This window comes from Pongo abelii, chromosome 1 (assembly GCF_028885655.2).
Source record: "Pongo abelii isolate AG06213 chromosome 1, NHGRI_mPonAbe1-v2.0_pri, whole genome shotgun sequence".
Lineage (NCBI taxonomy): Eukaryota > Metazoa > Chordata > Mammalia > Primates > Hominidae > Pongo > Pongo abelii.
The window spans coordinates 143399972-143419652 of NC_071985.2; the positions used below are offsets into that span (position 1 = coordinate 143399972).

The window sequence follows — 19681 nt, forward strand, 5'->3', positions numbered from 1 at the left end:
AATAGACATCAAGAAGAAAGGAGAGAGATGAGGTGTTCTATGAACATCTGTCCCTGATGAATTCCAAGGAAAGACGGGCCCACTCATGAGAGATCTACTATCCCCCGCAACCCATGTATTCTAGGATCCACGCAGCTCTTTTCAGGTGCTTGTTATTTTGTGGCCATGGTAGCATATTTTGAAAACCATACCACTGTTGTAAGATTCACATGTAAATCTGAAATCTATCATTTGGTGAATAACAGTACGACAGTACAAGGAAGCATGAGAAGAGAGAGGGAATCACTTTTGGGACTTGGTTAAAATTAGTACAGTCAACTTCTTCCAGCATTTACTGTTTTTATTTGCCATTTGTTATAAAAATTGGATCTTTATTTTACACAAAAGGTACTTTAAAAACAGTGAAGTTTACCAAAAGCTACTGAATCTGTGAAAGGGATTTACCACCAAAAATGCAGATTTACACGGTAAACCTGAGGGCCAAAAACATTAAACAAAATCTTCCATTTTCTAATAATTCATTAGCAGAAGCAAAAACAATTGTACACAGACAAATATGTGAAGGTTAACAAATGCTAGCTTTCACTCTTGCACTAACCAAAGAAAATGTCTCTATTCCAGATTGGCCCATTATTTCACTAAGTGAAGTATTTGAAGAATTTAAAAAAAATCTTCCTGTAAACATTAATATTTAAACACAACACATATGTGCATGAACACATCCATTCTAACTCTATACCCCTTTGTATTCTTGAAATTGCACCATCTCTGTTAGAGATAAAGTACAACACGCAGAAGGCATTAGTAATTGTTTTTCTCAGCAGTAGTGTATTATACAAGTCAAATGCAAAAGTGAAATGTGAAATTAAACTCAACTGAAAGCCATCTCGACTCAGTACTTTGGCTCATTATTCTATGTTAATGCTTTAGTGCTGATGAAATTATTCATATAAAAAATCTGAAGAGAATGTAGCCTGTTACCAAAGGTATGTAGTAGATAGCTCCCTGTGGATACAGAAGTGATGGACAAGAAACAGAAGGAAACCAATGAAATAGGACTGCAGGTTTTCACTGCTTCAGCTTTTCACATCCAGCTGAAAAGAAATAATTATATCGAGGGCATTCTGCAACCGTAATGAGTTTATACTATTTCAAATATATATATGATGACTTCATAATACAAACTAGGATGCAAAATAACTCCTTCCCTCCCCCGCCATTCTGTTTCCAGATAGAAATAAACAGATTCTGATGCAATGTACAGTTACTGAAAACAAAGCAGATCTACAGTTACATTGTCCTGCTTTGGGTAGAGATCAGCTCTAAATACTGCAGGATGGGCAAAGTAAAACTACTCAATGAGACAAAATTGCAGGCACTGGCTTCCTCCTAAATAAATACATGCTCAACTATCATTGCAAATCTTCTGGCACAAATATATGCTGTTACTGTACAAGTGCTGATCAAATTTAGTGCGGTAGGTGAGTGGAGAAGAAAAACAACATACCTTATGTGCATAGGATGATGCTAAGAGAATGTGAAGATGGAAAGATGAAAAGAAAATTTTATTGAAAACACAAGAAAATAATGTTAAGGCCACAGAATAATTGTTTGATTATTTTAATGGTTTTTGAATCCATCAATATTATGCAATATTTTAATTAAACATAAAATTTTAATCACAAAACACTTGAACTGAAAAAAAATTTTTCACTATCAAATGATGTTATACAAATACATCACTGCAGTGCACCACAGCACACCTATTGGAGCTATGCCACAGCACTGAGATACTGAGAATCTCTATTTACCCTGTTTAACACAATGTGAAGTGACATAAAATACAGTGACATACAGGGGAAAGAAATTAAGACTGGGAGTGAAGAATGAAAATATAGTATCTATGTGCCACACACATGTACCCTGCTGTAAGTTAGGAAAAGAACACTACTCCTTTACTGGAATGCTGAAAAACACTTAGGTTCTCAGATTAAGGTTGAGCATGTGATTTCTTCTAAATGTCATAACTTAGGGAATAGAGCACTTCATGATTAATGAATTAAAAAACTTGCTATCATACTTATTTAATCTACAACCTCCTGCAATTTTGGAAAAGAAAAACCTAGATATATCAAAAACTAATGTTATAATTTGCATATATGAAGTATGTGTGTCTGTGTGTGCATGCAAATAAAATTAATCCATGCCATTACTACCATAAGCTATGAATTTTGTTCTGAATAACCTCCACATTTATTTTTCGGAAAATGCATATGTATTCTTCAAATCAAATGCCAGCGAAAGTCTCATAATTATAATTTAACAAACTTAATTTTCTTCATTTAAAATTCTTTTATGTGAATATGAACGCTTGTAAAATAAAGATCTGCTCCAACAGTACAGTAAAGGTGGTATTAACACTCTATTTTTTATGTGAAGTAGTAGCCTCATTGTTCCTTGCATCAGGGCTACCTTGTCTCAAAAGTGACCTAAACACTGGTGTACAAGGTTTAAATTAAAAGATGTAAAACCATGGCATCAAGAACAACATAGATTGCACGAATAATTATACCCTAGTGTGTGGAAAGCAGTTTATAATATTCATTATTAATCCTGCTAGTAAATTCCTCTAGAAATTTACGTAGGTGATAAGGAAAATTTAGCCAATGACTTTTGCAGTTGAACCAAACCAGTGACGAGCCATGGAGAAGTTCCTCAGGTGAATGGTAGCAAATCTGAATTTTGTTTTGAAATTCTAGCTAGTTATGTGGCCAAAAACATTTAAGCACTTTTGGCATATTCATGTCCAAAACTTAATCATATGCCACACTGGAATCAGTAGATAATTCTATTGTGAAACACTAAAATAAACATCAACTCACACTTAAAAAATGAAAATAAAAACAAAAAACATGGATATAATTAGAATCTGTTTTCTGAAGTCCTAGAAGTTTCATCAGTTATACCTGCTTCCCTGAGAGCTGAATGTTCTGACTAAAGGCAAGTTTTGGTAAGTAGTTTATTTTTACACTGTTCCTTTCCGTTCAGAATAAATAATGATGTGTGAGGCAGTGTGTTTGGTGTCCTATATTCCTGATAGCTAATATTATTCAAATTTCATTTGATTTGAATAATTCTTTTCTCTGAACTTTAGTGCAGGAGTGTGTGGCAGGTGAGGGGAAGCTCTATTTGCTATGCTTTAAAGACTCACTTTCATCTTTCTGGAACAAAGCAAGAGAAAACACATACCACGCACCACAATTCCATATACACAGTACTGTTTACCTATAGTGTTTTCCACTTTTGTGTAGGTGCAGTTAATAGATTTCTTCATAGTTATATCCAAAATGAAGAGGTGGCATCATAAAGCCTAGACCCTTAGGGAAAAACACATTAAAGATGTACATTTCCCAAAAATGAGTCAGTTGATTTTATTCATTAAAAATATGCATAATAAAAGGTCAAACACAAAGCTCTTTATAAAAAGGAGCAAAATGTATTTTCCAGAAGAGTTAGATAAAGGCATGAGATGAATTTCAGTTAAATGGATCTATTTCTTTGTGGGTTTTGAGAACTCATTTTAGACACTGAATAGAGGCTGTTTTACATTATAATCATAGCTAGAGATTACACAGATGGAGGGAAAAAAAGTCTTTTGCTTTAACTCTTACTAAATTCCTATAAAGTATTTTAAAATCAATTTAAAAACCAAATCTGTACCTCTCCCCTCTATCACAGTTTTTGTAAGTAATTAAGAATTGTACCCGTACGATTGCACAGCGACTAGGAAAGAGAGAGGTAGATGATTCGGCCACTCTCTCACAAGGAAACCCCCAAATACTTTAGGGCATTAAACACAAGGCTTTTGTTATCCAAAAGTAATTAGTTGCAGAGTACAAAAACATTTTGGAGCAGAATGTACATAAACATGAGAGTCATAAACAGCCGAAACCAAGAACACTAAGTTCATAAAGAAATGCATAAATTCTATGTATCTTACAAAAATGCTCCTCACAGATGTTGAATCCAAGACTATACAATAGAAAATATTTATGTTTTACATTTAATATAAAAATTCTTAACAAATAAAAAAAGGCCTTGATGATAGACAAGAAATTTTAGGGAATACATTAATTTTCAGGATGCCCCGAGGATAATACGTCTTAAATACTCAGCTCCTGTTCTAGGCAAAGGCCAAATGCAGGCATTTTCTCAGGATTCATCATTGGTGTTAAGAGAAAACCAGGTTAAGGAAGACTCAAGCAAGCTGGGAAAGGACGTAAAAATTAAGCCAAAAAAGAATTCTGCGAAGCACAATACACCCTATCTAAAAAAATTTAGGAACATAAATCAAAGAGTGGTGAGTATACATCAAGAAAATTCATATTGATGAGTTTATGGTCTTGGTGATAAATATCAAAACAGGAAGTCAGTTAAAACAAGTGTGCAAATAAGTAATGGGGACTGGGGGAAGAAGAGGAGAGAATACCTATACAATCTTGAAGGTAAACACTGCAAGGAGGAATTCAGTCATTTCACAGCTCCCAGTCCACCCCGGATGTGCATTTCTTGCAACATCTCAATAAGTTAAAGAACAGTTATTCACAAAACTTCAGGTTAGTGTTAACAGTTTTTACCTGGTTAACTTAGGGCTAGACACTGAGTTGCTTTAATAAGACATTTAGTTATGGTTCATCATAATAGTCACCCATTCTTCATCTTTATTAACTTAGAAAATTTTACTTCTCATTTAAAGCCCTGGAACGTTTTTTTTTTTTTTGAGATAGAGTCTTGCTCTGTCACCCAGGCTGGTGTACAGTGGCACAATCTCAGCTCACTGCAACCTCCACCTCCCTGGTTCAAGCAATTCCCCTGCCTCAGCCTCCCAAGTAGCTGGGATTACAGGTGCACGCCACCACAACCGGCTAATTTTTTTGTATTTTTAGCAGAGATGGTGTTTCACCAGGTTGGCCAGGCTGGTCTCGAACTCCTGACCTCAAGCAATCCACTCATCTTGGCCTCCCAAAGTGCTGGGATTATAGGCATGAGCCACCATGCCCGGCCGAGCATACTTTGAAAAATGATTTTGAAACATGGGTCTCTTTTCTTTAAGTCAACATTTGTCTAAGCATGTCTGTAAACGTTCTGTTACAGGGAGAGGAAGAGTATTGAGCAAGTTCTCCTCAACAATCAGACAGCTCCGTTTTAGGGACTGACATCCTTCCAGTTCAGGAGGAAGTGTTTCCAGGTAATTACCAATGAGCTCCAGATGAGTAAGGTTTGACAGCTCACCCACGTGAGGGGACAAATTCATCAAGCTATTTTTCCCCAAAAGTAAACATTGCAGCTTTTTGCACTGAAACAGCCCATCTGGTAGCATCTCAATCTGGAAAGGGAAGAAAAAAGAAGCTGGTAAAATAGGTTTTTGGTGGCTTATGATAAGACATTTACCTTTTTTCCAAAAAAAAAAAAAACATTTCTGGAGGTTTATAAGTGATGCAGACTACAATGATGATAAATTTGAAGTAGATGAAAAGATAGAGGGAAAATGAAGATAGGAGTACAACGAGGAGTGAGGACTGTGGCTACCTTGGACACCTATATCCTTGCTGTATATGGGTGGGCAACGAATTTCTTGCCCACTTGTTAAAGAATTTAACAAGCAATTCTTAAAGAAAATGTAGTTATACACACATTGTCGTTAAGATAAAAAACAAACCAGTAAGAAGAATCATAATTACTCTTGAGTCCTCGATCAGAAATAAATTACCCTCAAGAGTCTTCATAAAGTTTACTGTGTAATGTAATGAATAACACCCTTAAAAACATCCTAAGAATCTGATAGCAGACTGAAAACTTTATTCTCTTTTTTAAAAAAGCCTACAGAAGCAGAAGCAAAAAAATATGATTATATATACGTGCACATTTCATTCCCCTCTACATACACATACACCTGAATATTTACTCTTGTTCCTTCCCTCTGGCATGGTTTCAACTAAATAACTTATAACACAGATAATTTTAAATATAATAAATATTATGCAAATTAGGTCAACTCCTAAAGCTGCTCCCGTTGACTGCTCCCCTATATGGTAGATAGGTTGTATGTCAATTTCTAAGGGAGCCACAGTACATACAAGAAATAGAGTTTATTGAGGAAAGACCTCCAGAGAAGAAGTTGAGCACATACACAATCCCTTCAACTCATCACTTCACTGAGGGATAAGTCTGGCCTCAGCATAGATACACTGCACATACCACCGCCCCCCACCCCCCATAATACTCTACATATTGGCTGGGGACAGGGGCCACCTACAAAAACTATGAAATAATGTAGGTTCCTTGGTTCAAAAACTGCCTTTGTTAGAAACAGGGATAAAAAGGGCACTCAGGGACTTGGCCTATATCCTCTGATGGGCTAATGCAGACCGGCTGGGAGACAAGTTTCTAGGGCCATCCAGAACTGTCTCTCCTCAAAAGGATAAACAGCTTTTCTATAAACTGAAAAATGACCAAATTCCATTAAAAATGTTAATGATGTTGTAAACTGCATTCTCCTACATCACCCCTCCCTCTAACACACATTCAGTGCTGTATATCCTTAAAAATAAATCTAATGATTGTCACTGCTAAGAATAACATTCCATGTAGATCATCATTGTACACCAAAATGTTAGATATAAACAAAGGGAAAAATATCTACCCTTTACTTTCATTTCCTTCCCAAGAGCAGATGCAAACCCTACATATGCAGACTTACACTGGGAGATGAGGCAGAGAGATGAGAAGAAATGCAACCTTTTCTAAGGCAACCCCTTCTGCACAGAGATACCTGCAGCTCAGAAGTAGGGTCAGTGATGTCCAAGTGGAGGAAAACATCAGTCCTTTGCAGTGTGCATTATTAAGAGTGCTTGTTGGTGCCTATGAAATGACTCAGGCAAACTGGCTAAAAAAGAAATTAGGCTTGGCTCATTTATTTTCAGTGAGCACGTGCTGAGCGCCTTCTGATGTGCCAGGCTCCCAGCTAGCTGCCGGGATAAAGTACTGAGTTAGAAAGACTGCCTTTGAAAACTTTAGCCTAATGCAGGTCACCATGGACATCTCAGCCTCAGCATTGTTGACATTGTGGGTGGAAAAATTCTTGCTGTGGGGCTGTCCTGTGCAGTGTAGGATGTTTAGCAGCATCCTCAGCCTCTACGCACCAGTTACCAGTGCCACTCCCCTTCCCAGTTGTGACAACCAAAAATATTTCCAGACAAATGTCTCTTGGGAGGCAAAATCATTCCCAGTTGAGAAGCACTAGTCTCACGGAAGAGAGAAACATGAAACGATTACACAATTGTCTGTAATGAGTGGTATGAAGAAAAGTGCCCTAACCTAAGCTGCATTAGGGAATTCCGTATTTCCCTTCTTCAGTCAGCTTCAGATTCCCAGCAAGTACCTCATTTAACTGGACTGATTTCCTACTGGGTGATTACCCTGAAGCCACTGCCCTCACTCTCTTGTCTGGCTATCAGCACTAACACATTCCCACCAGTCTCCTTTCAAATCTCTACATCTGTGATTTTAGTGAACTTCTCAGGCTCCAGTAGAAGAGAGGGATTTCCCAAGGTAGTGGGAGTGGGCCTCAGGGCCAGCCCCTTAGCATTGCTGCTGTGAAAGTTAGTCAAGGGCTGCGCTGGCCTAACTCCTCCTATGTGCGAAGTTTCATCTCCGGGGCTTTCTCTCCAGCTCTCTGCCCAGCTAAGGCACAGGATCTTACCTCACCTACTCTTATTCAATTTTTCTAAAGGAGCATGGGGAGTTTTGTTAAAGACTCAAGACTTTCCTTCAATTCAGCAATTTTATCCTGAAAAATCTACTTACAGCTTTAAAAATTGTTTGCCTTGAAGCTTACAAGAACTCCAATTTTGCCTGGGTCAACAAATTTTATAAAAACAAATTTTATAAAAAATGTTAGAAAACAATTATTTAAAACTAACTTATTTAGCATGCCCTTTCTTAGACTGTATGACACATGAGCCAGAGAGCAAAAAATTACCTTAGTGGATCACTGATTTCTTCTAAAAAAAACCAATGGGAAAGCTTACAGACTATTATGGGGATGACATACTTCAACAATAAAATAGTTTTATGGAATAAACTATAACATATAATACACACATACATAAACTATATGATAAACTACAAAATAGATGACAACAACAAAAACTAATGGCTATATAATCTCTCTACATCCTAGAATTCTCTGACAACCAAATGTCTTCAGCAAAATGAATTGAAGTCCCCGAGAACAGAATGGTTTTCCTTTACATCTATGGCTGACATCGTTAATTAAATACCCCCGGCTTTTTCCCAGAGGCTGGGATCTTACTTTAGAATTCTTCTCAATACCAGATTTCCTTTTTTTTTTTTTTTCTGGCCAATGACACATGCTATCTCAGGAAATGCTTACCAAACCCTAAAGTCCAATCATTTCAAGAAACACAGCTGAATATTTCTGTTTCTAAGTAGTGATGCCAATAATAACAAAACCCAGTGTCACATAGATGATCTTCAGAAGGAATTTCTACATTATTCACCTTCTGGCTAGAAGTCTTCAAACTACTATAAGAAAAAAAAAAAAAAAAGGCACAAATGTGGAAGTAAGAAGACCTAGGTGTAAATTGGACTGGTCTAAGATTTCAGCAAACCTAGCTCAATCCTTTCCCATGTGCTTCCCTCCATTACAATCAATGCCACCATAATCCAATTACTCTTGGCACTGCGACAGGGATGGATCTTGCCTCCATTTCTCCCACCTTCCACGCCCACCTGCATATACCACTGTACCCCATGTAGAATCACTTGGATTGATGCATAGGAGACATAGTAGAAGAATAGTAGAGTAGAAATCAGAATGTTTGGGTTCCATCCTAGCCCCCTTGCCAGGAAACTTCAGACCTCAGGTGAATTGCTCTGAGCCTCAGTAAAATAAGGGCAGTGGACTAGAGTAGGGGCTGGCAAAGTTTTTCTCCAAAGGACCAGAAGAATAAGTATTTTAGGCTTTCTGGGCCAAGAGGCAAAAGTGAAAATATTATGCAGATCCTTATATAATAGAAAAAAAATTCCATACATTTTTAAGTAATGAAATTCAAAATATAACAATTGAATATAATTTTGTTGTAATACAGGCCCACTAATAAAAACAATGGAATCTATTTGTAGAAATTGAAATTTGAATTTCATATAATTTTTACGGGTCACAAAATATTCTTTTGATTTTCTTCCCCCAACTATCTAAAAATGTAAAAACCTTTCCTAGCCTGGGCTGTTTAAAAACAGGCAGTGGGTAGACTTGACCCCCAGGCTGCAGTCTGTGGACTCAGTGTTCCTTTCAGGTACGAGAGTCTTTGTCTCTTGTTTTAAATCCGTACTCCTATTTCTAAATCATAACTGATTCAACCTTTCTATGGGGTTTTGTTTCTTGGCTGTCCTCACCTAAGCCTTTTATATGCTACAATCAGAGCCTCCTTTGAAGGTACCAGTTCAGGCTAACTAGCACTTTCAAGCTCAAGTCTCACCCTGGTCACTATCCAATGAATCAAACATGAATTTGACTGGCAGACTTCCAGGGACTCTCCATTCTGACCCACCTTACTAAATGGTCTCATCTCTTATTACATTTGGTTATGTTTTTTTCAGTCCTCTGTGGATGACCTCTATTTTTTAACACTTCCCTAATCCAGTGTTCTTAGGGTATGCTTCACAGAACACAAGAGTCACTCTATAAAAAAAGGTGTCTTGCTCAAACACATTTGGCGAATATTGCATACCATCTCTCCTTGGAGAAGCACAATGCATATTCATATGTTAAAGGCTCTGAAGAATCCTGCAGCAAAAATATGATCAAAAGAAACACTTAATGTTTTTTGTGGTGACACCTATTACCGTCCTATGGAAGACACCCTGAAGTGCCTGCTCAGTGAATATCCGCCACCCAGGGACTGCCCAACACGTTCCCATGTCGAGGGAATTCCCTACCTTATGAGTCTTGGTGGGTAGTAGAGCTCATTTTCTACTAGAGAAACTACTGCCACCAGATTCTTGTGTTCTCAGCTCTCCTATAGCCACAATGTGGGCATTCATTAGCTGTGCCAATCAGCTGCTCAGACTCGGACTTTGAACTGGGGCTAACATCACAAAGAAGTGGAAGCCATGAAGAATCTATTCTGTGGGAGGCCCAGGGTCACAACAGCAGCAACATCAAGTTTTCAAGAACAGAACCAGTGCTCTGAGCTGGTAAGGTCCTCGGCAGTGTATCCTCACCATTGTGCTTTTCCGCTATGATTCTGGCTATAGTCCTCACTGCTGCCTGACTTACTTTGTGCCTGATTGTTTTCCAAGCTTGGTTTTGCAGTCTTTTCAGTGGTAATATGAGATACCTAATATCCTTTCAACTAATGTCTTTTCTGCTTAAGAGGTAGTATTTGTTGCCTCCATCTACAAACCTGATACACTGCCCAAGTCTTGAGATCAGACATTTAAAATGCCTCTTATAGGAATCTTTATTAACTGCCATTCCACATGGATTAATTGGCTTGAATTTCTTTGTATATGCATGTCTAACTATGTATGCAGTCAATGTGGTATTTTCTTTTTTTCCTTTTTTGAGATGGAGTCTTGCTCTGTCGCTCAGGCTAGAGTGCAGTGGCGTGATCTCGGCTCACTGCAACCTCTGTCTCTCCTGGGTTCAAGCGATTCTTCTGCCTCAGCCTCCTAAGAAGCTGGGACTACAGGCATGTGCCACCACGCCCGGCTAATTTTTTTATTATTAATAGAGACGGGGTTTCACCATATTGGCCAGGCTGGTCTCGAACTCCTGACCTCATGATTCAATATTTTGATCTAACTCAGAATCATGAGACTCTGAAGGTTGTAAATAATCTTAAAATTAGTTAAATCCCCATATGAAACGTGAATTCCTGATGCCCTTTAACAACATTCCTACTGAGTATCTGGCAGTCCCTGTCTGGAGAGCTTTATTAATAAGAAAATGACTTTTCCCTCCTCAAATGCTCATTCAATCTTTGAATGCTATATGGGAAAGATGAGAAATCTTCCCCTGATGGCCCTAGTTTTCTCCACTTGCCCTAAGTTCTAACACTGTAGCTATTCCCAGCAAGTTTTGTTCTCCATGTAAACTTTTCAAATATCTGAAGACCAATATTGTGGACAATTCTCCCGTCCCACCTACAGTTCCCATCATGAGGTTAAAGTATTCCATCAGAGTTTTCATCTTCCTGGTGGCTGTCCTCTGATGAGTTTTAGTTTATTCATATTGTTGTTACACAGTCTCTGCACAGTGCTTCTTTGACCCTAAGTTCACCAATTCAAAGCTGTCATGTTCATCATTTTGGCTCCAACGATGCTCAGCAACTACTTTTTCTCAGATTTCTGGGACAACCCACTCAAAAAGATACCATTCTATTTTGGTTATAAAGTATTTTCAGCATAAGACTTTTCCTGTGCTACAAAGTATCCTTTCTTATTCAAGAAAGCATGTGTCTGATATTTACACTTATTCTTTCAGACATGGTCCAGGATTCCATAAACTTGGTGTCAAAAGTACTAATGGTCTTAAGGTTTCTTCATTACATTAACATGGTGGAAACATTCACCTGCTCATACATTTAAATAATGCATGGCCAGCTAACAACTGAATAAGCTCCGACTTTCAAAAATCCATTTTTGAAAGTGATTTAACTGTGTATAACTGCTTAGTGGAACCAATGCCTTTAAAAATAATTATTTATATTTTTATTATAAATTTAACAATGGAAAAAATGTGACCAAAATATTAATATTAATCAGCTGCATAATCAAATGGCACTGATACACTTCTAGACCTGTGATTTTCAGAGTGCAGTCACTAGGCCAGCATCATCAGCTCCACCTGGGGACTTTTTAGAAATGCAAACTCTTGGGTCCTACATCTGGCCTACTGAATCGGAAACCCTCGGAGTGGGGCTCAGCAATCTGTGTTTCAGCAAGCCTTTTGGGTAATTCTGATGCACACTGTTAGTCTAGGTCAATCCTAATGTAGTTTTAAAATCTCATAAACCTTTAAGATCTGAAGATGTCTCATTTATCTAACAATGGACTCTCTCCTTTTATATATGAATAAAGTCTGAGAGTGCTAAAAATCAGCATGAATTTTGCTCTCATCCCCCAATTTTCTGGTATTTATCTAACACCCATGGTTTTCAAAAATAATGTATGATTAATATGTTTATTAGCCAACACCATGCTCATAGTTATATTTACCATGACATATGAACTACAAAAAGTCTAAAAGGTAATACATTTTCTCTTTTTTTTTGAGACAGTCTTGCTCTGTTACCAGGCTTGAGTGCAGTGGTGGAATCTCGGCTCACTGCAACTCCACCTCCCGGGTTCAAGTGATTCTCTTGCCTCAGGCTCCTGAGTAGCTGGGACTTCAGGTGTGTGCCACCACGCCCAGCTAATTTTTGGATAATATATTTTGAAGTGTGGTGGAATAGCTGTACCCATTTTCAAGTAGAGGAATGTCAGTTTCTGGTAGATTTCAAGTAGAGGAATGTCAGTTTCAAATCAGGTAGATTTGATTTCTGACCAGGTTTTCCCTCTTTCTTCCCAAATGGACATTAGCCTCACTCTCTTGCCTTTAGACTACAGTGAATTTTTCCTTTTTCCTCCTCCTCCGTATCTTAACCTAGGAAACTACTCATTTATTTTGTTTTTTCATGGTTTTGTAAAGTTAAGTTTTCTTTAACTTGGTTTTACTATTGCAAATTTGGTTCATTCTAAAGCACGGATCCCGGAAAAAGCTTCTAAAAAGCCGTAGTGTTGTATTATAGAGGCAGGCCTTTCATTTTGAATCATCTTTCTAGACATGCATGCAGATTTCAAATCTTTTTCACCACATCACAAAAAGGATTTATGAATAATTCCTAATCCCAGCATTTTAGAACAAGAAGTTATTTTATTATGACAGATTGGAAAGCTGAAAAGTTTTACCAAACTCCCTAAATATCTAAAACCTTTATAAAACAAAAAGTAAGCTCTACCATAACGAATTAAATAGTTTAAAATACTTTGTGATGTTTATGTAGAAAATTGGGAAAAAAACAAAGAGAAAAACATTTGCTGAGCAACTATTATGTGCCAGGAACTATGCCAAATGCTTATATGTTTTTTCATAAAATCTCCACGACAACTTGTAATTTAGATTAAAAATGGATGCTCAGTGTTTTGGTAATTTATGCAAGATTGGATTGGGCTTGGCTTGAGAACACACAGTATGATTTGAAGTGTGTTTTCTTTCCCTATGTAACACACTACAAGTATGGAAGATACTGAATAAAAGAAAGAATGGATTTACTCACATTGTTGTTGGTCACAGCAAAGTACTGCAAATTACTCAGATACTGGATTTCTTCTGGAATGAAGGTCAAGTGGTTATAGCTTAGATCCAAATAATGTAGTTTGGTGCATAGGAAAAGTTGCAAGGGCAGATTCTCAATATTATTATGGTCCAAAGAGAGCTGCTCTAGGTTAGATAATGCCCCGATCTGTGCAGGAATATAAGCAATGTTATTGTGCCACAACTTTAAGCAGGAAAGATTCTGAAGGTGCTGAAAGCTAATGATCTCTTCCACAGTTTTAAGGTTATTTTCCCTTAGGTCTAACTCATGCAAATTATTCAGGCTGAAAATGGAGTGTGGAATGCGTTCCAGGTCACAGCTGATCAATTCTAGGCTTTTCAGATTGACCATCTTTTTCAAGTTGTTCAACACAACCAGTTTGCTTCCCTCATTATCAAGGGAGAGTTTCTGCAATGAAGGCAAGAGGTCTGTAACAACTTGTGGGATCCGGGAGAGGCTGCTCTTCAAGTAGAGGGTCCTTAGATTTTTTAAGTCCTGAAAGCCCTCCAACTGCATAGTACTCAACTGTTCAGGGAGAACACAGCCCGAAAGATAAAGTTCCTTGAGATTCTTGAGGTGAAATACCCAGCGTGGGATTTTTCCCATTTCAGTAAATTTCAGGCGGAGGATTTTTAAATTCTCCTCTAGAAAGGCCAGTGCAGGATGGTCTACGACCAGAGATGAATGGTACACACGAAGCTCCTTGAGGTTGACCAGCTGTGAGACTGCAGAGGGCAGCTTCACCTCTGGGATAAGCTCCAGGCTTAGCACTTCCATTTCAGTTAACTCAAAGACATTGTCTGGAAGACCGCTGAGCATAAAAAGATGCAGTTCTATCTTATCCTGGGCATTTTTCACAAGCTTACTTTTCAGTTTCTCAACTGTCCATTCATTATTGAGGTTGATCTGTTTTAGTTTGTTCTCACTGACCTCTGATAGGAATATGGAGAAGCGTTTGGAATAAAGAGGATCATACTGATCAGCCAGATGAAGGATGAAGGCAAAGTCATTCTTGACATCAGGGATGTCACTGTAGTTGCTTTTTTCTCTTAACGCCTCAAAGGAATATTGCTTCAGGGAACTCCTCAGCATCCACCACAGGCTGTAGGAAGAGGTCAGACCATAAAGTATAACCAAAATGACATAAAATGAAGCCAGGACCTTAAAGATTTCTGCTAAGGAATAGACACACTGGTAGCGCTTATATCCTGTAAAAGCCTGCACATCAACTGAACAGTCGATTTCAAGAGTGATGTAGGTTAAAAAATATGGAACATAAGTTATGATGAACACAAACAAAATGACTTTGACTATTATCTGTTTCAGATATACTCTATAAATGATGTCCTTCTGCTCCACGTGCATGCGGAATCTTTTCACTTTTTCAAAGATGGCTTTGGCCTGTTCACCCTCCTTCTTGTCCAGGACACTGGAAGTTGGGCTTTCTATGCCAGCTGACTCCAAACCTGGCTGCGGGTAGGGCAATGACTGTTTGCCGGAATCTATGTCAGCTGAACACCCTGAGGATGAAAGCAAAATCTTGGACTTGGAGAGTTTCAGAGGCCTCACTGACTGCTCAGCCACTGTTTCTGACAGGGCGCGGGTGGTCCACGGAGAATCGAAGCACTTGTGAAGGATGGCCACAAAATGCTCGAGCCTGGAACTGGTACTGGGGTAGTGAAGCCAAAAGTTGCTGCAGGCTGCAAAGATGAGTGTATGCAAGAGCACCAGATAGGGGAAAAACTTTGCAAACCAATGGAGCTGTTTCTCGTAACAGACCGCATCGATATAGGAGTACTGCTGTCGGTGGAGGTCATTCTGAATTCGGAGGGGGAGCGGAAGCGGTGTCCCAGGATTAGAGGATGTGTTCATGCTGGCTTTCAGGATGTCCCAAGGCACGGCACAGTGATTGTCAAATTCCACTTTGCATGGAAGACAGCACAGAACCCTGCTCTGCGTCAGCTGGAGAGCTCCGGCCAGCACGGCCACCAGCAGCATGATCAGTGTGATGTAATACCAGAAGACGTCCCACCATGGTTTTAAGATGTGATAAGATGACTGGGCATCTGCTAAGCATTTTAGCTCAGTTAGTGTAATCATGACTTTCCCTTGTAGGAGGACAGAAACTGGAAGAGGAAAATAAAAGAAACACTACTGAAGCAAGTACTCAAATAAGCATTTTACTCTAATACTCATACACACATGCCCTCCTTCCCAAGTAGGATTTAGCTCTGGGGTAAAACCTAAAAGGAAGAGCTGATTAAGTGGCACATAAGTCTTCTGGTTTCATCTGAAACCATAGGCCATCCAACTCTGAACCATAGTCTCTTAGATGGGGGACCATTTAGTGATAGTGACTAGAAAGAAATTTAGGGGTAGCCCTTGAGGTAATTAACTCGTTACCTCTTGTATCTCAACTCCAGGCTAGGCTACTAAAAACCAGGAGCCAATTTTTCTTCAACTGACATTTGAAAAACTTGTTCCTATGCTACTAATATTTTCTTTCTTTCTTTCTTTCTTTTTTTCTTCCTTTTTTTTTTTTTTTTTTTGAGACAGGGTCTCACAGGCCTCGGACTCGGCCTCAAGTGATCCTCCCTGCTTGGCCTCTGAAAGTGCTGGAATTACAGCTATGAGCCACCACAGCCAGCCACCTAATTTCCAATGGTCACATTTTACCTTCCAAAATGTCTGAGTAAGCTCCTTTCCACACCTCGTCCCATGGCTGAAGCATCACTTACAGCCCAAGAGTTGTTTTAGTCACCACAAGGAGCCTCTTTTAAGCAAGTTCCGCTTTATGAAATTACCCCTTAGGCTTAGAGGGGTCTACAATTCTATGCCCAAAACAACCTGTCACTGAATGCATTATCTCCTTTCCACACAAGCTTTCGCTTTGTAATTTAAGTACATGAGTATTAAAAAACTTAGAGTATTTAAAAGTTGGGAAGTATTTAAAAGTTATGGCTTAAAAAAGAATAAGAAAGAAAAGCTCTGCTAGAATATTCTATCACGGGGACTCCCTCTCACGTTTAATGTTGTGATGGCAAAGTACTAAAAGGATAAACGATTAATGCATATTCCATTATTAAATTATTTTTGCCTTCAGGAAAACAAGATTATCTTGTATTTTCATACTGAACAGTATTCAGACAACATTCCTGAGAATTTCTATGTTGAGTCTTACATATATCAATTGTTTCAAAAATTGCTAATCAGTAAAATCCAGATGATCTATAAGATGGCACAGAGTAAGGTAAAAGGAAATATGTGGGTCTTAGAAAATATCTGGTAAGAAAAAGAAGAAAAATAATAATGGTAGCATGGTGCTGCCTTGCTGGTAGTCCAGCTCTAATCTATTTTCAAGTGCTTCTCTTGGATTTTCTTGAGTCTGAAGTCTTATCATTTATTCTGGGCCAGAGTTACTCTCTAGACACTATAGTATTAGTAGCAACCCCAAGGAAGCCTTTTTTTTTTTTTTTTTTTTTTTTTTTTGAGACGGAGTCTAGTGGCGTGATCTCAGCTCACTGAAACCTCTGGGTCCAAACCACTGGACCTCCTGGGTCCAAACAATCCTCCCACCTCAGCCTCCCGGGTCCAAACGATCCTCCTACCTCAGCCTCCTGAGCAGCTGGGACTACAGGTGCATGTCATCATGCCCGGCTAATTTTTGTGTCTTTTTAGTAGAGACGGGAGATGGGGTTTCACCATGTTGGCCAGGATGGTCTCAAACTCCTGACCTCGTGATCTGCACACCTCGGCCTCTCAAAGAGCTGAGATTACAGGCCTGAGCCACTGTGCCTGGCCAGGAAGACTTTTTTACTCTCATTTGCCCTCTTTCTGGGGTCTGGTATCCTGCCTTGAACCTTAGAGTCCCATTACAGAGTCCCTGCTCCCTGTTAATAAGTCTCATCCTCAGCATATTCCTGACCATCTGACCCTGAACCCTACAGCTTCATGCTCTTGTACCTGTTAAGGCATTTTACAATTTCTGAGCTTAGCTGCTAGACTGGAGCACTACTTTCTGCTTGTGTCCTCTCTGGGTATCACATAATATTATATGGATTCACCTTCCTCCTAGGACCTACAGGTGGATTATATAAGTCTTCAGGGCTTCTCTCCTTCACTCCAGTTTAGTGGGTCTACTTCTAACTCTCCACTCTTCTCATTCTGCCTCACCTCTCTGCCTTACATAACTGTGTGTCGAGGTAAGACAGAAACTAAAATGAGAGGAATACATGAGGCAAAGAGAAAGTCCTGGGCTTAGACCTCAAAATACTATAAATGTGATGTGGCCAGGGGTGTGAGGGATGGTAGAAAACACTGCTGGATGAAAGAAAGAACTTGTGAAAAATACTTTAGGATTTTAGTTGACATGTATGCATACTTTCAGCTAGTCATGTGATAGCTGTTATGCTGAAATACTGATTATAACTTCTGGCCATATTAATAGGAGAACTCAGAAAAAGGAGCTGCAGTCCTTCTGTACCTGCCTCGTGAGATCACAATACTGAAACCCAATGCTCAGTTACAGGTTAAAGATAAAATGGGCAAAAAACCAACCAGGAGTTGTTGTTTCTAAACCATTTCCTACAGAGGAACACAGGCAACTGATGATATTCAGCTGAGATAATAGATGACTAGGTGAGCCCGAGAATTTACCTTTACATTTTTGCGCAACAACCTCACAGGTGAAAGAATAGTGGATTGGTTCCCAAGGTAGAACCAGGTAGGTGGAAGCTTTAGAAAATCATATTTTGATTCAATCTGTGGGGGAAAGTCATCGAACTGGCTGCTCTGTGAAACAGTTCAGCTCTATGTCCTGAGCAGAATCTTGATAAACAAAATGACCATCCACCAGGAGAGTTGCAAAGGAATTTCTTGTAATGGATAAAAAGAGTGAAGCAGATAATTTCAAAGGGTTCTTTCAGCTCTAAATTCATGTTTCATTTGTCCTCTCAAAGGTCCTGAGAATTAAATTCATTTAAGATATGCAACTGAAATTGTAGAAGAATGAAAACAACAATAGCTCTAACAATGATAAGGGTATTTGACAGAGTTAATATTTATTCAGTAAAAATACAAGTCAACATTGACCAAAAAAAGTGTTTTAAATATTTATACTTACTATAATGAAAAAAATTAAATAAATCCAATATGCTTCAGTCAGGAGGTCTACACCTTTTGAAGTTTCTTAGACACACCATCTCTGTGTTTGTCTTCATTCTATGAGAAAACATAAATATCTTGAAATAGCTATAGTTATTCAAACAAACAAACTGGAGATACTGCCTCCAGAAGCCCTCTCTGTCATAAGACATGATATGGCAAATAGATTTTCACACTCCGGGCCTCAAGCAATCCTTCCACCTTGGCCTCTCAAATGCTGGGATTACAGGTGTGAGCCACTGTGCCTGGCTTAGAGTTTCATAGGTCAGTTTACTTTTCACACTGGGGCACATTCTGGCAAAGGTGTATCTACAGGGCCCCACTCACATTCATTAAACCATACTCACTCCCTGAACTTCCTTTCAATTACAGGTTAGTTCCTACAGCAATTTAAACACAACATATTTTAAAATTCTGTGTCTACAACACTTAGATGAACACAGCTTTTCTAAGTAGTCGACATATGTTAATTTCTCTCACTCATTCCTCAAATACAGTCGTTCTTATTTGCATTTTTCAGATGGCTTGTCACACCAAGTGATTTCTGTACCCATATTTAAAACCAAACATCTATCCAAATAAGTCTCAGTGCTCCTAAAATTTAGCCTACCAATCTCATTAGAAAAAGTGACAAGTTAATATACTTTTTCAGATACAGCTCAGAAATATGGCTGAAATTACTTGAAATTATGTTATTATTAAACATACTTAGGCTTTATGTTAGATTTGTTTAATTTAGAGGTTAATAAAGCCATTTGTAACATTTATAGTTCAATAATTTGTGATAGTTAAATTACATATATTGATAATTTGAACTGTGAGAAAATTGTAAAATGCTAGAATTTGCTTTTAATTGAAAGTAAAAATTATATCTTTTAGTGCCTATGAAACCTCAAAAAAAAGTTTCTAGGGAGATTTTATAGTATACAATCCTTTTTAAAAAGTACTTCAAATCTTCCTAAGAGTACTGACCCCAAATTGTATTTAAGATACTTTTAGCAATAATCTTTTAAGCTTGTCATTTCAAATATCAAAAAGTTGGGCATGTCTGAAACTTACTTTGGGTTTACCAA

At 38.4% G+C, this 19681-nt stretch overlaps 2 protein-coding genes across 2 annotated transcripts; both read right to left on the reverse strand.

Moving 5' to 3' along the window:
* Positions 1 to 1607: 1607 nt before the first annotated feature.
* On the reverse strand, positions 1608 to 15545 carry LRRC8B (leucine rich repeat containing 8 VRAC subunit B). The gene is made up of 2 exons (XM_024232990.3): positions 13407 to 15545; positions 1608 to 5386 (listed from the first exon to the last, which is right to left on the reverse strand). The coding sequence occupies exons 1-2, from the start codon at positions 15543 to 15545 to the stop codon at positions 5114 to 5116; spliced, it is 2412 nt and encodes an 803-aa protein (XP_024088758.2). The 3' UTR covers positions 1608 to 5113.
* A 3056-nt stretch (positions 15546 to 18601) lies between these two features.
* Positions 18602 to 18664, reverse strand: LOC129050117 (uncharacterized). Its single transcript, XM_055078517.1, has one exon. The coding sequence runs from the start codon at positions 18662 to 18664 to the stop codon at positions 18602 to 18604; it is 63 nt and encodes a 20-aa protein (XP_054934492.1).
* Positions 18665 to 19681: the final 1017 nt, after the last annotated feature.

Coding starts and splice junctions, on each gene's coding strand:
- LRRC8B (XM_024232990.3), bottom strand. CDS start 15,545: ATGATTACACTAACTGAGCTAAAATGCTTAGCAGATGCCCAGTCATCT. Junction 5,387..13,406: donor TTGCTGTGACCAACAACAAT/GTGAGTAAATCC, acceptor TTCCCTTTCCAG/ATTGAGATGCTACCAGATGG.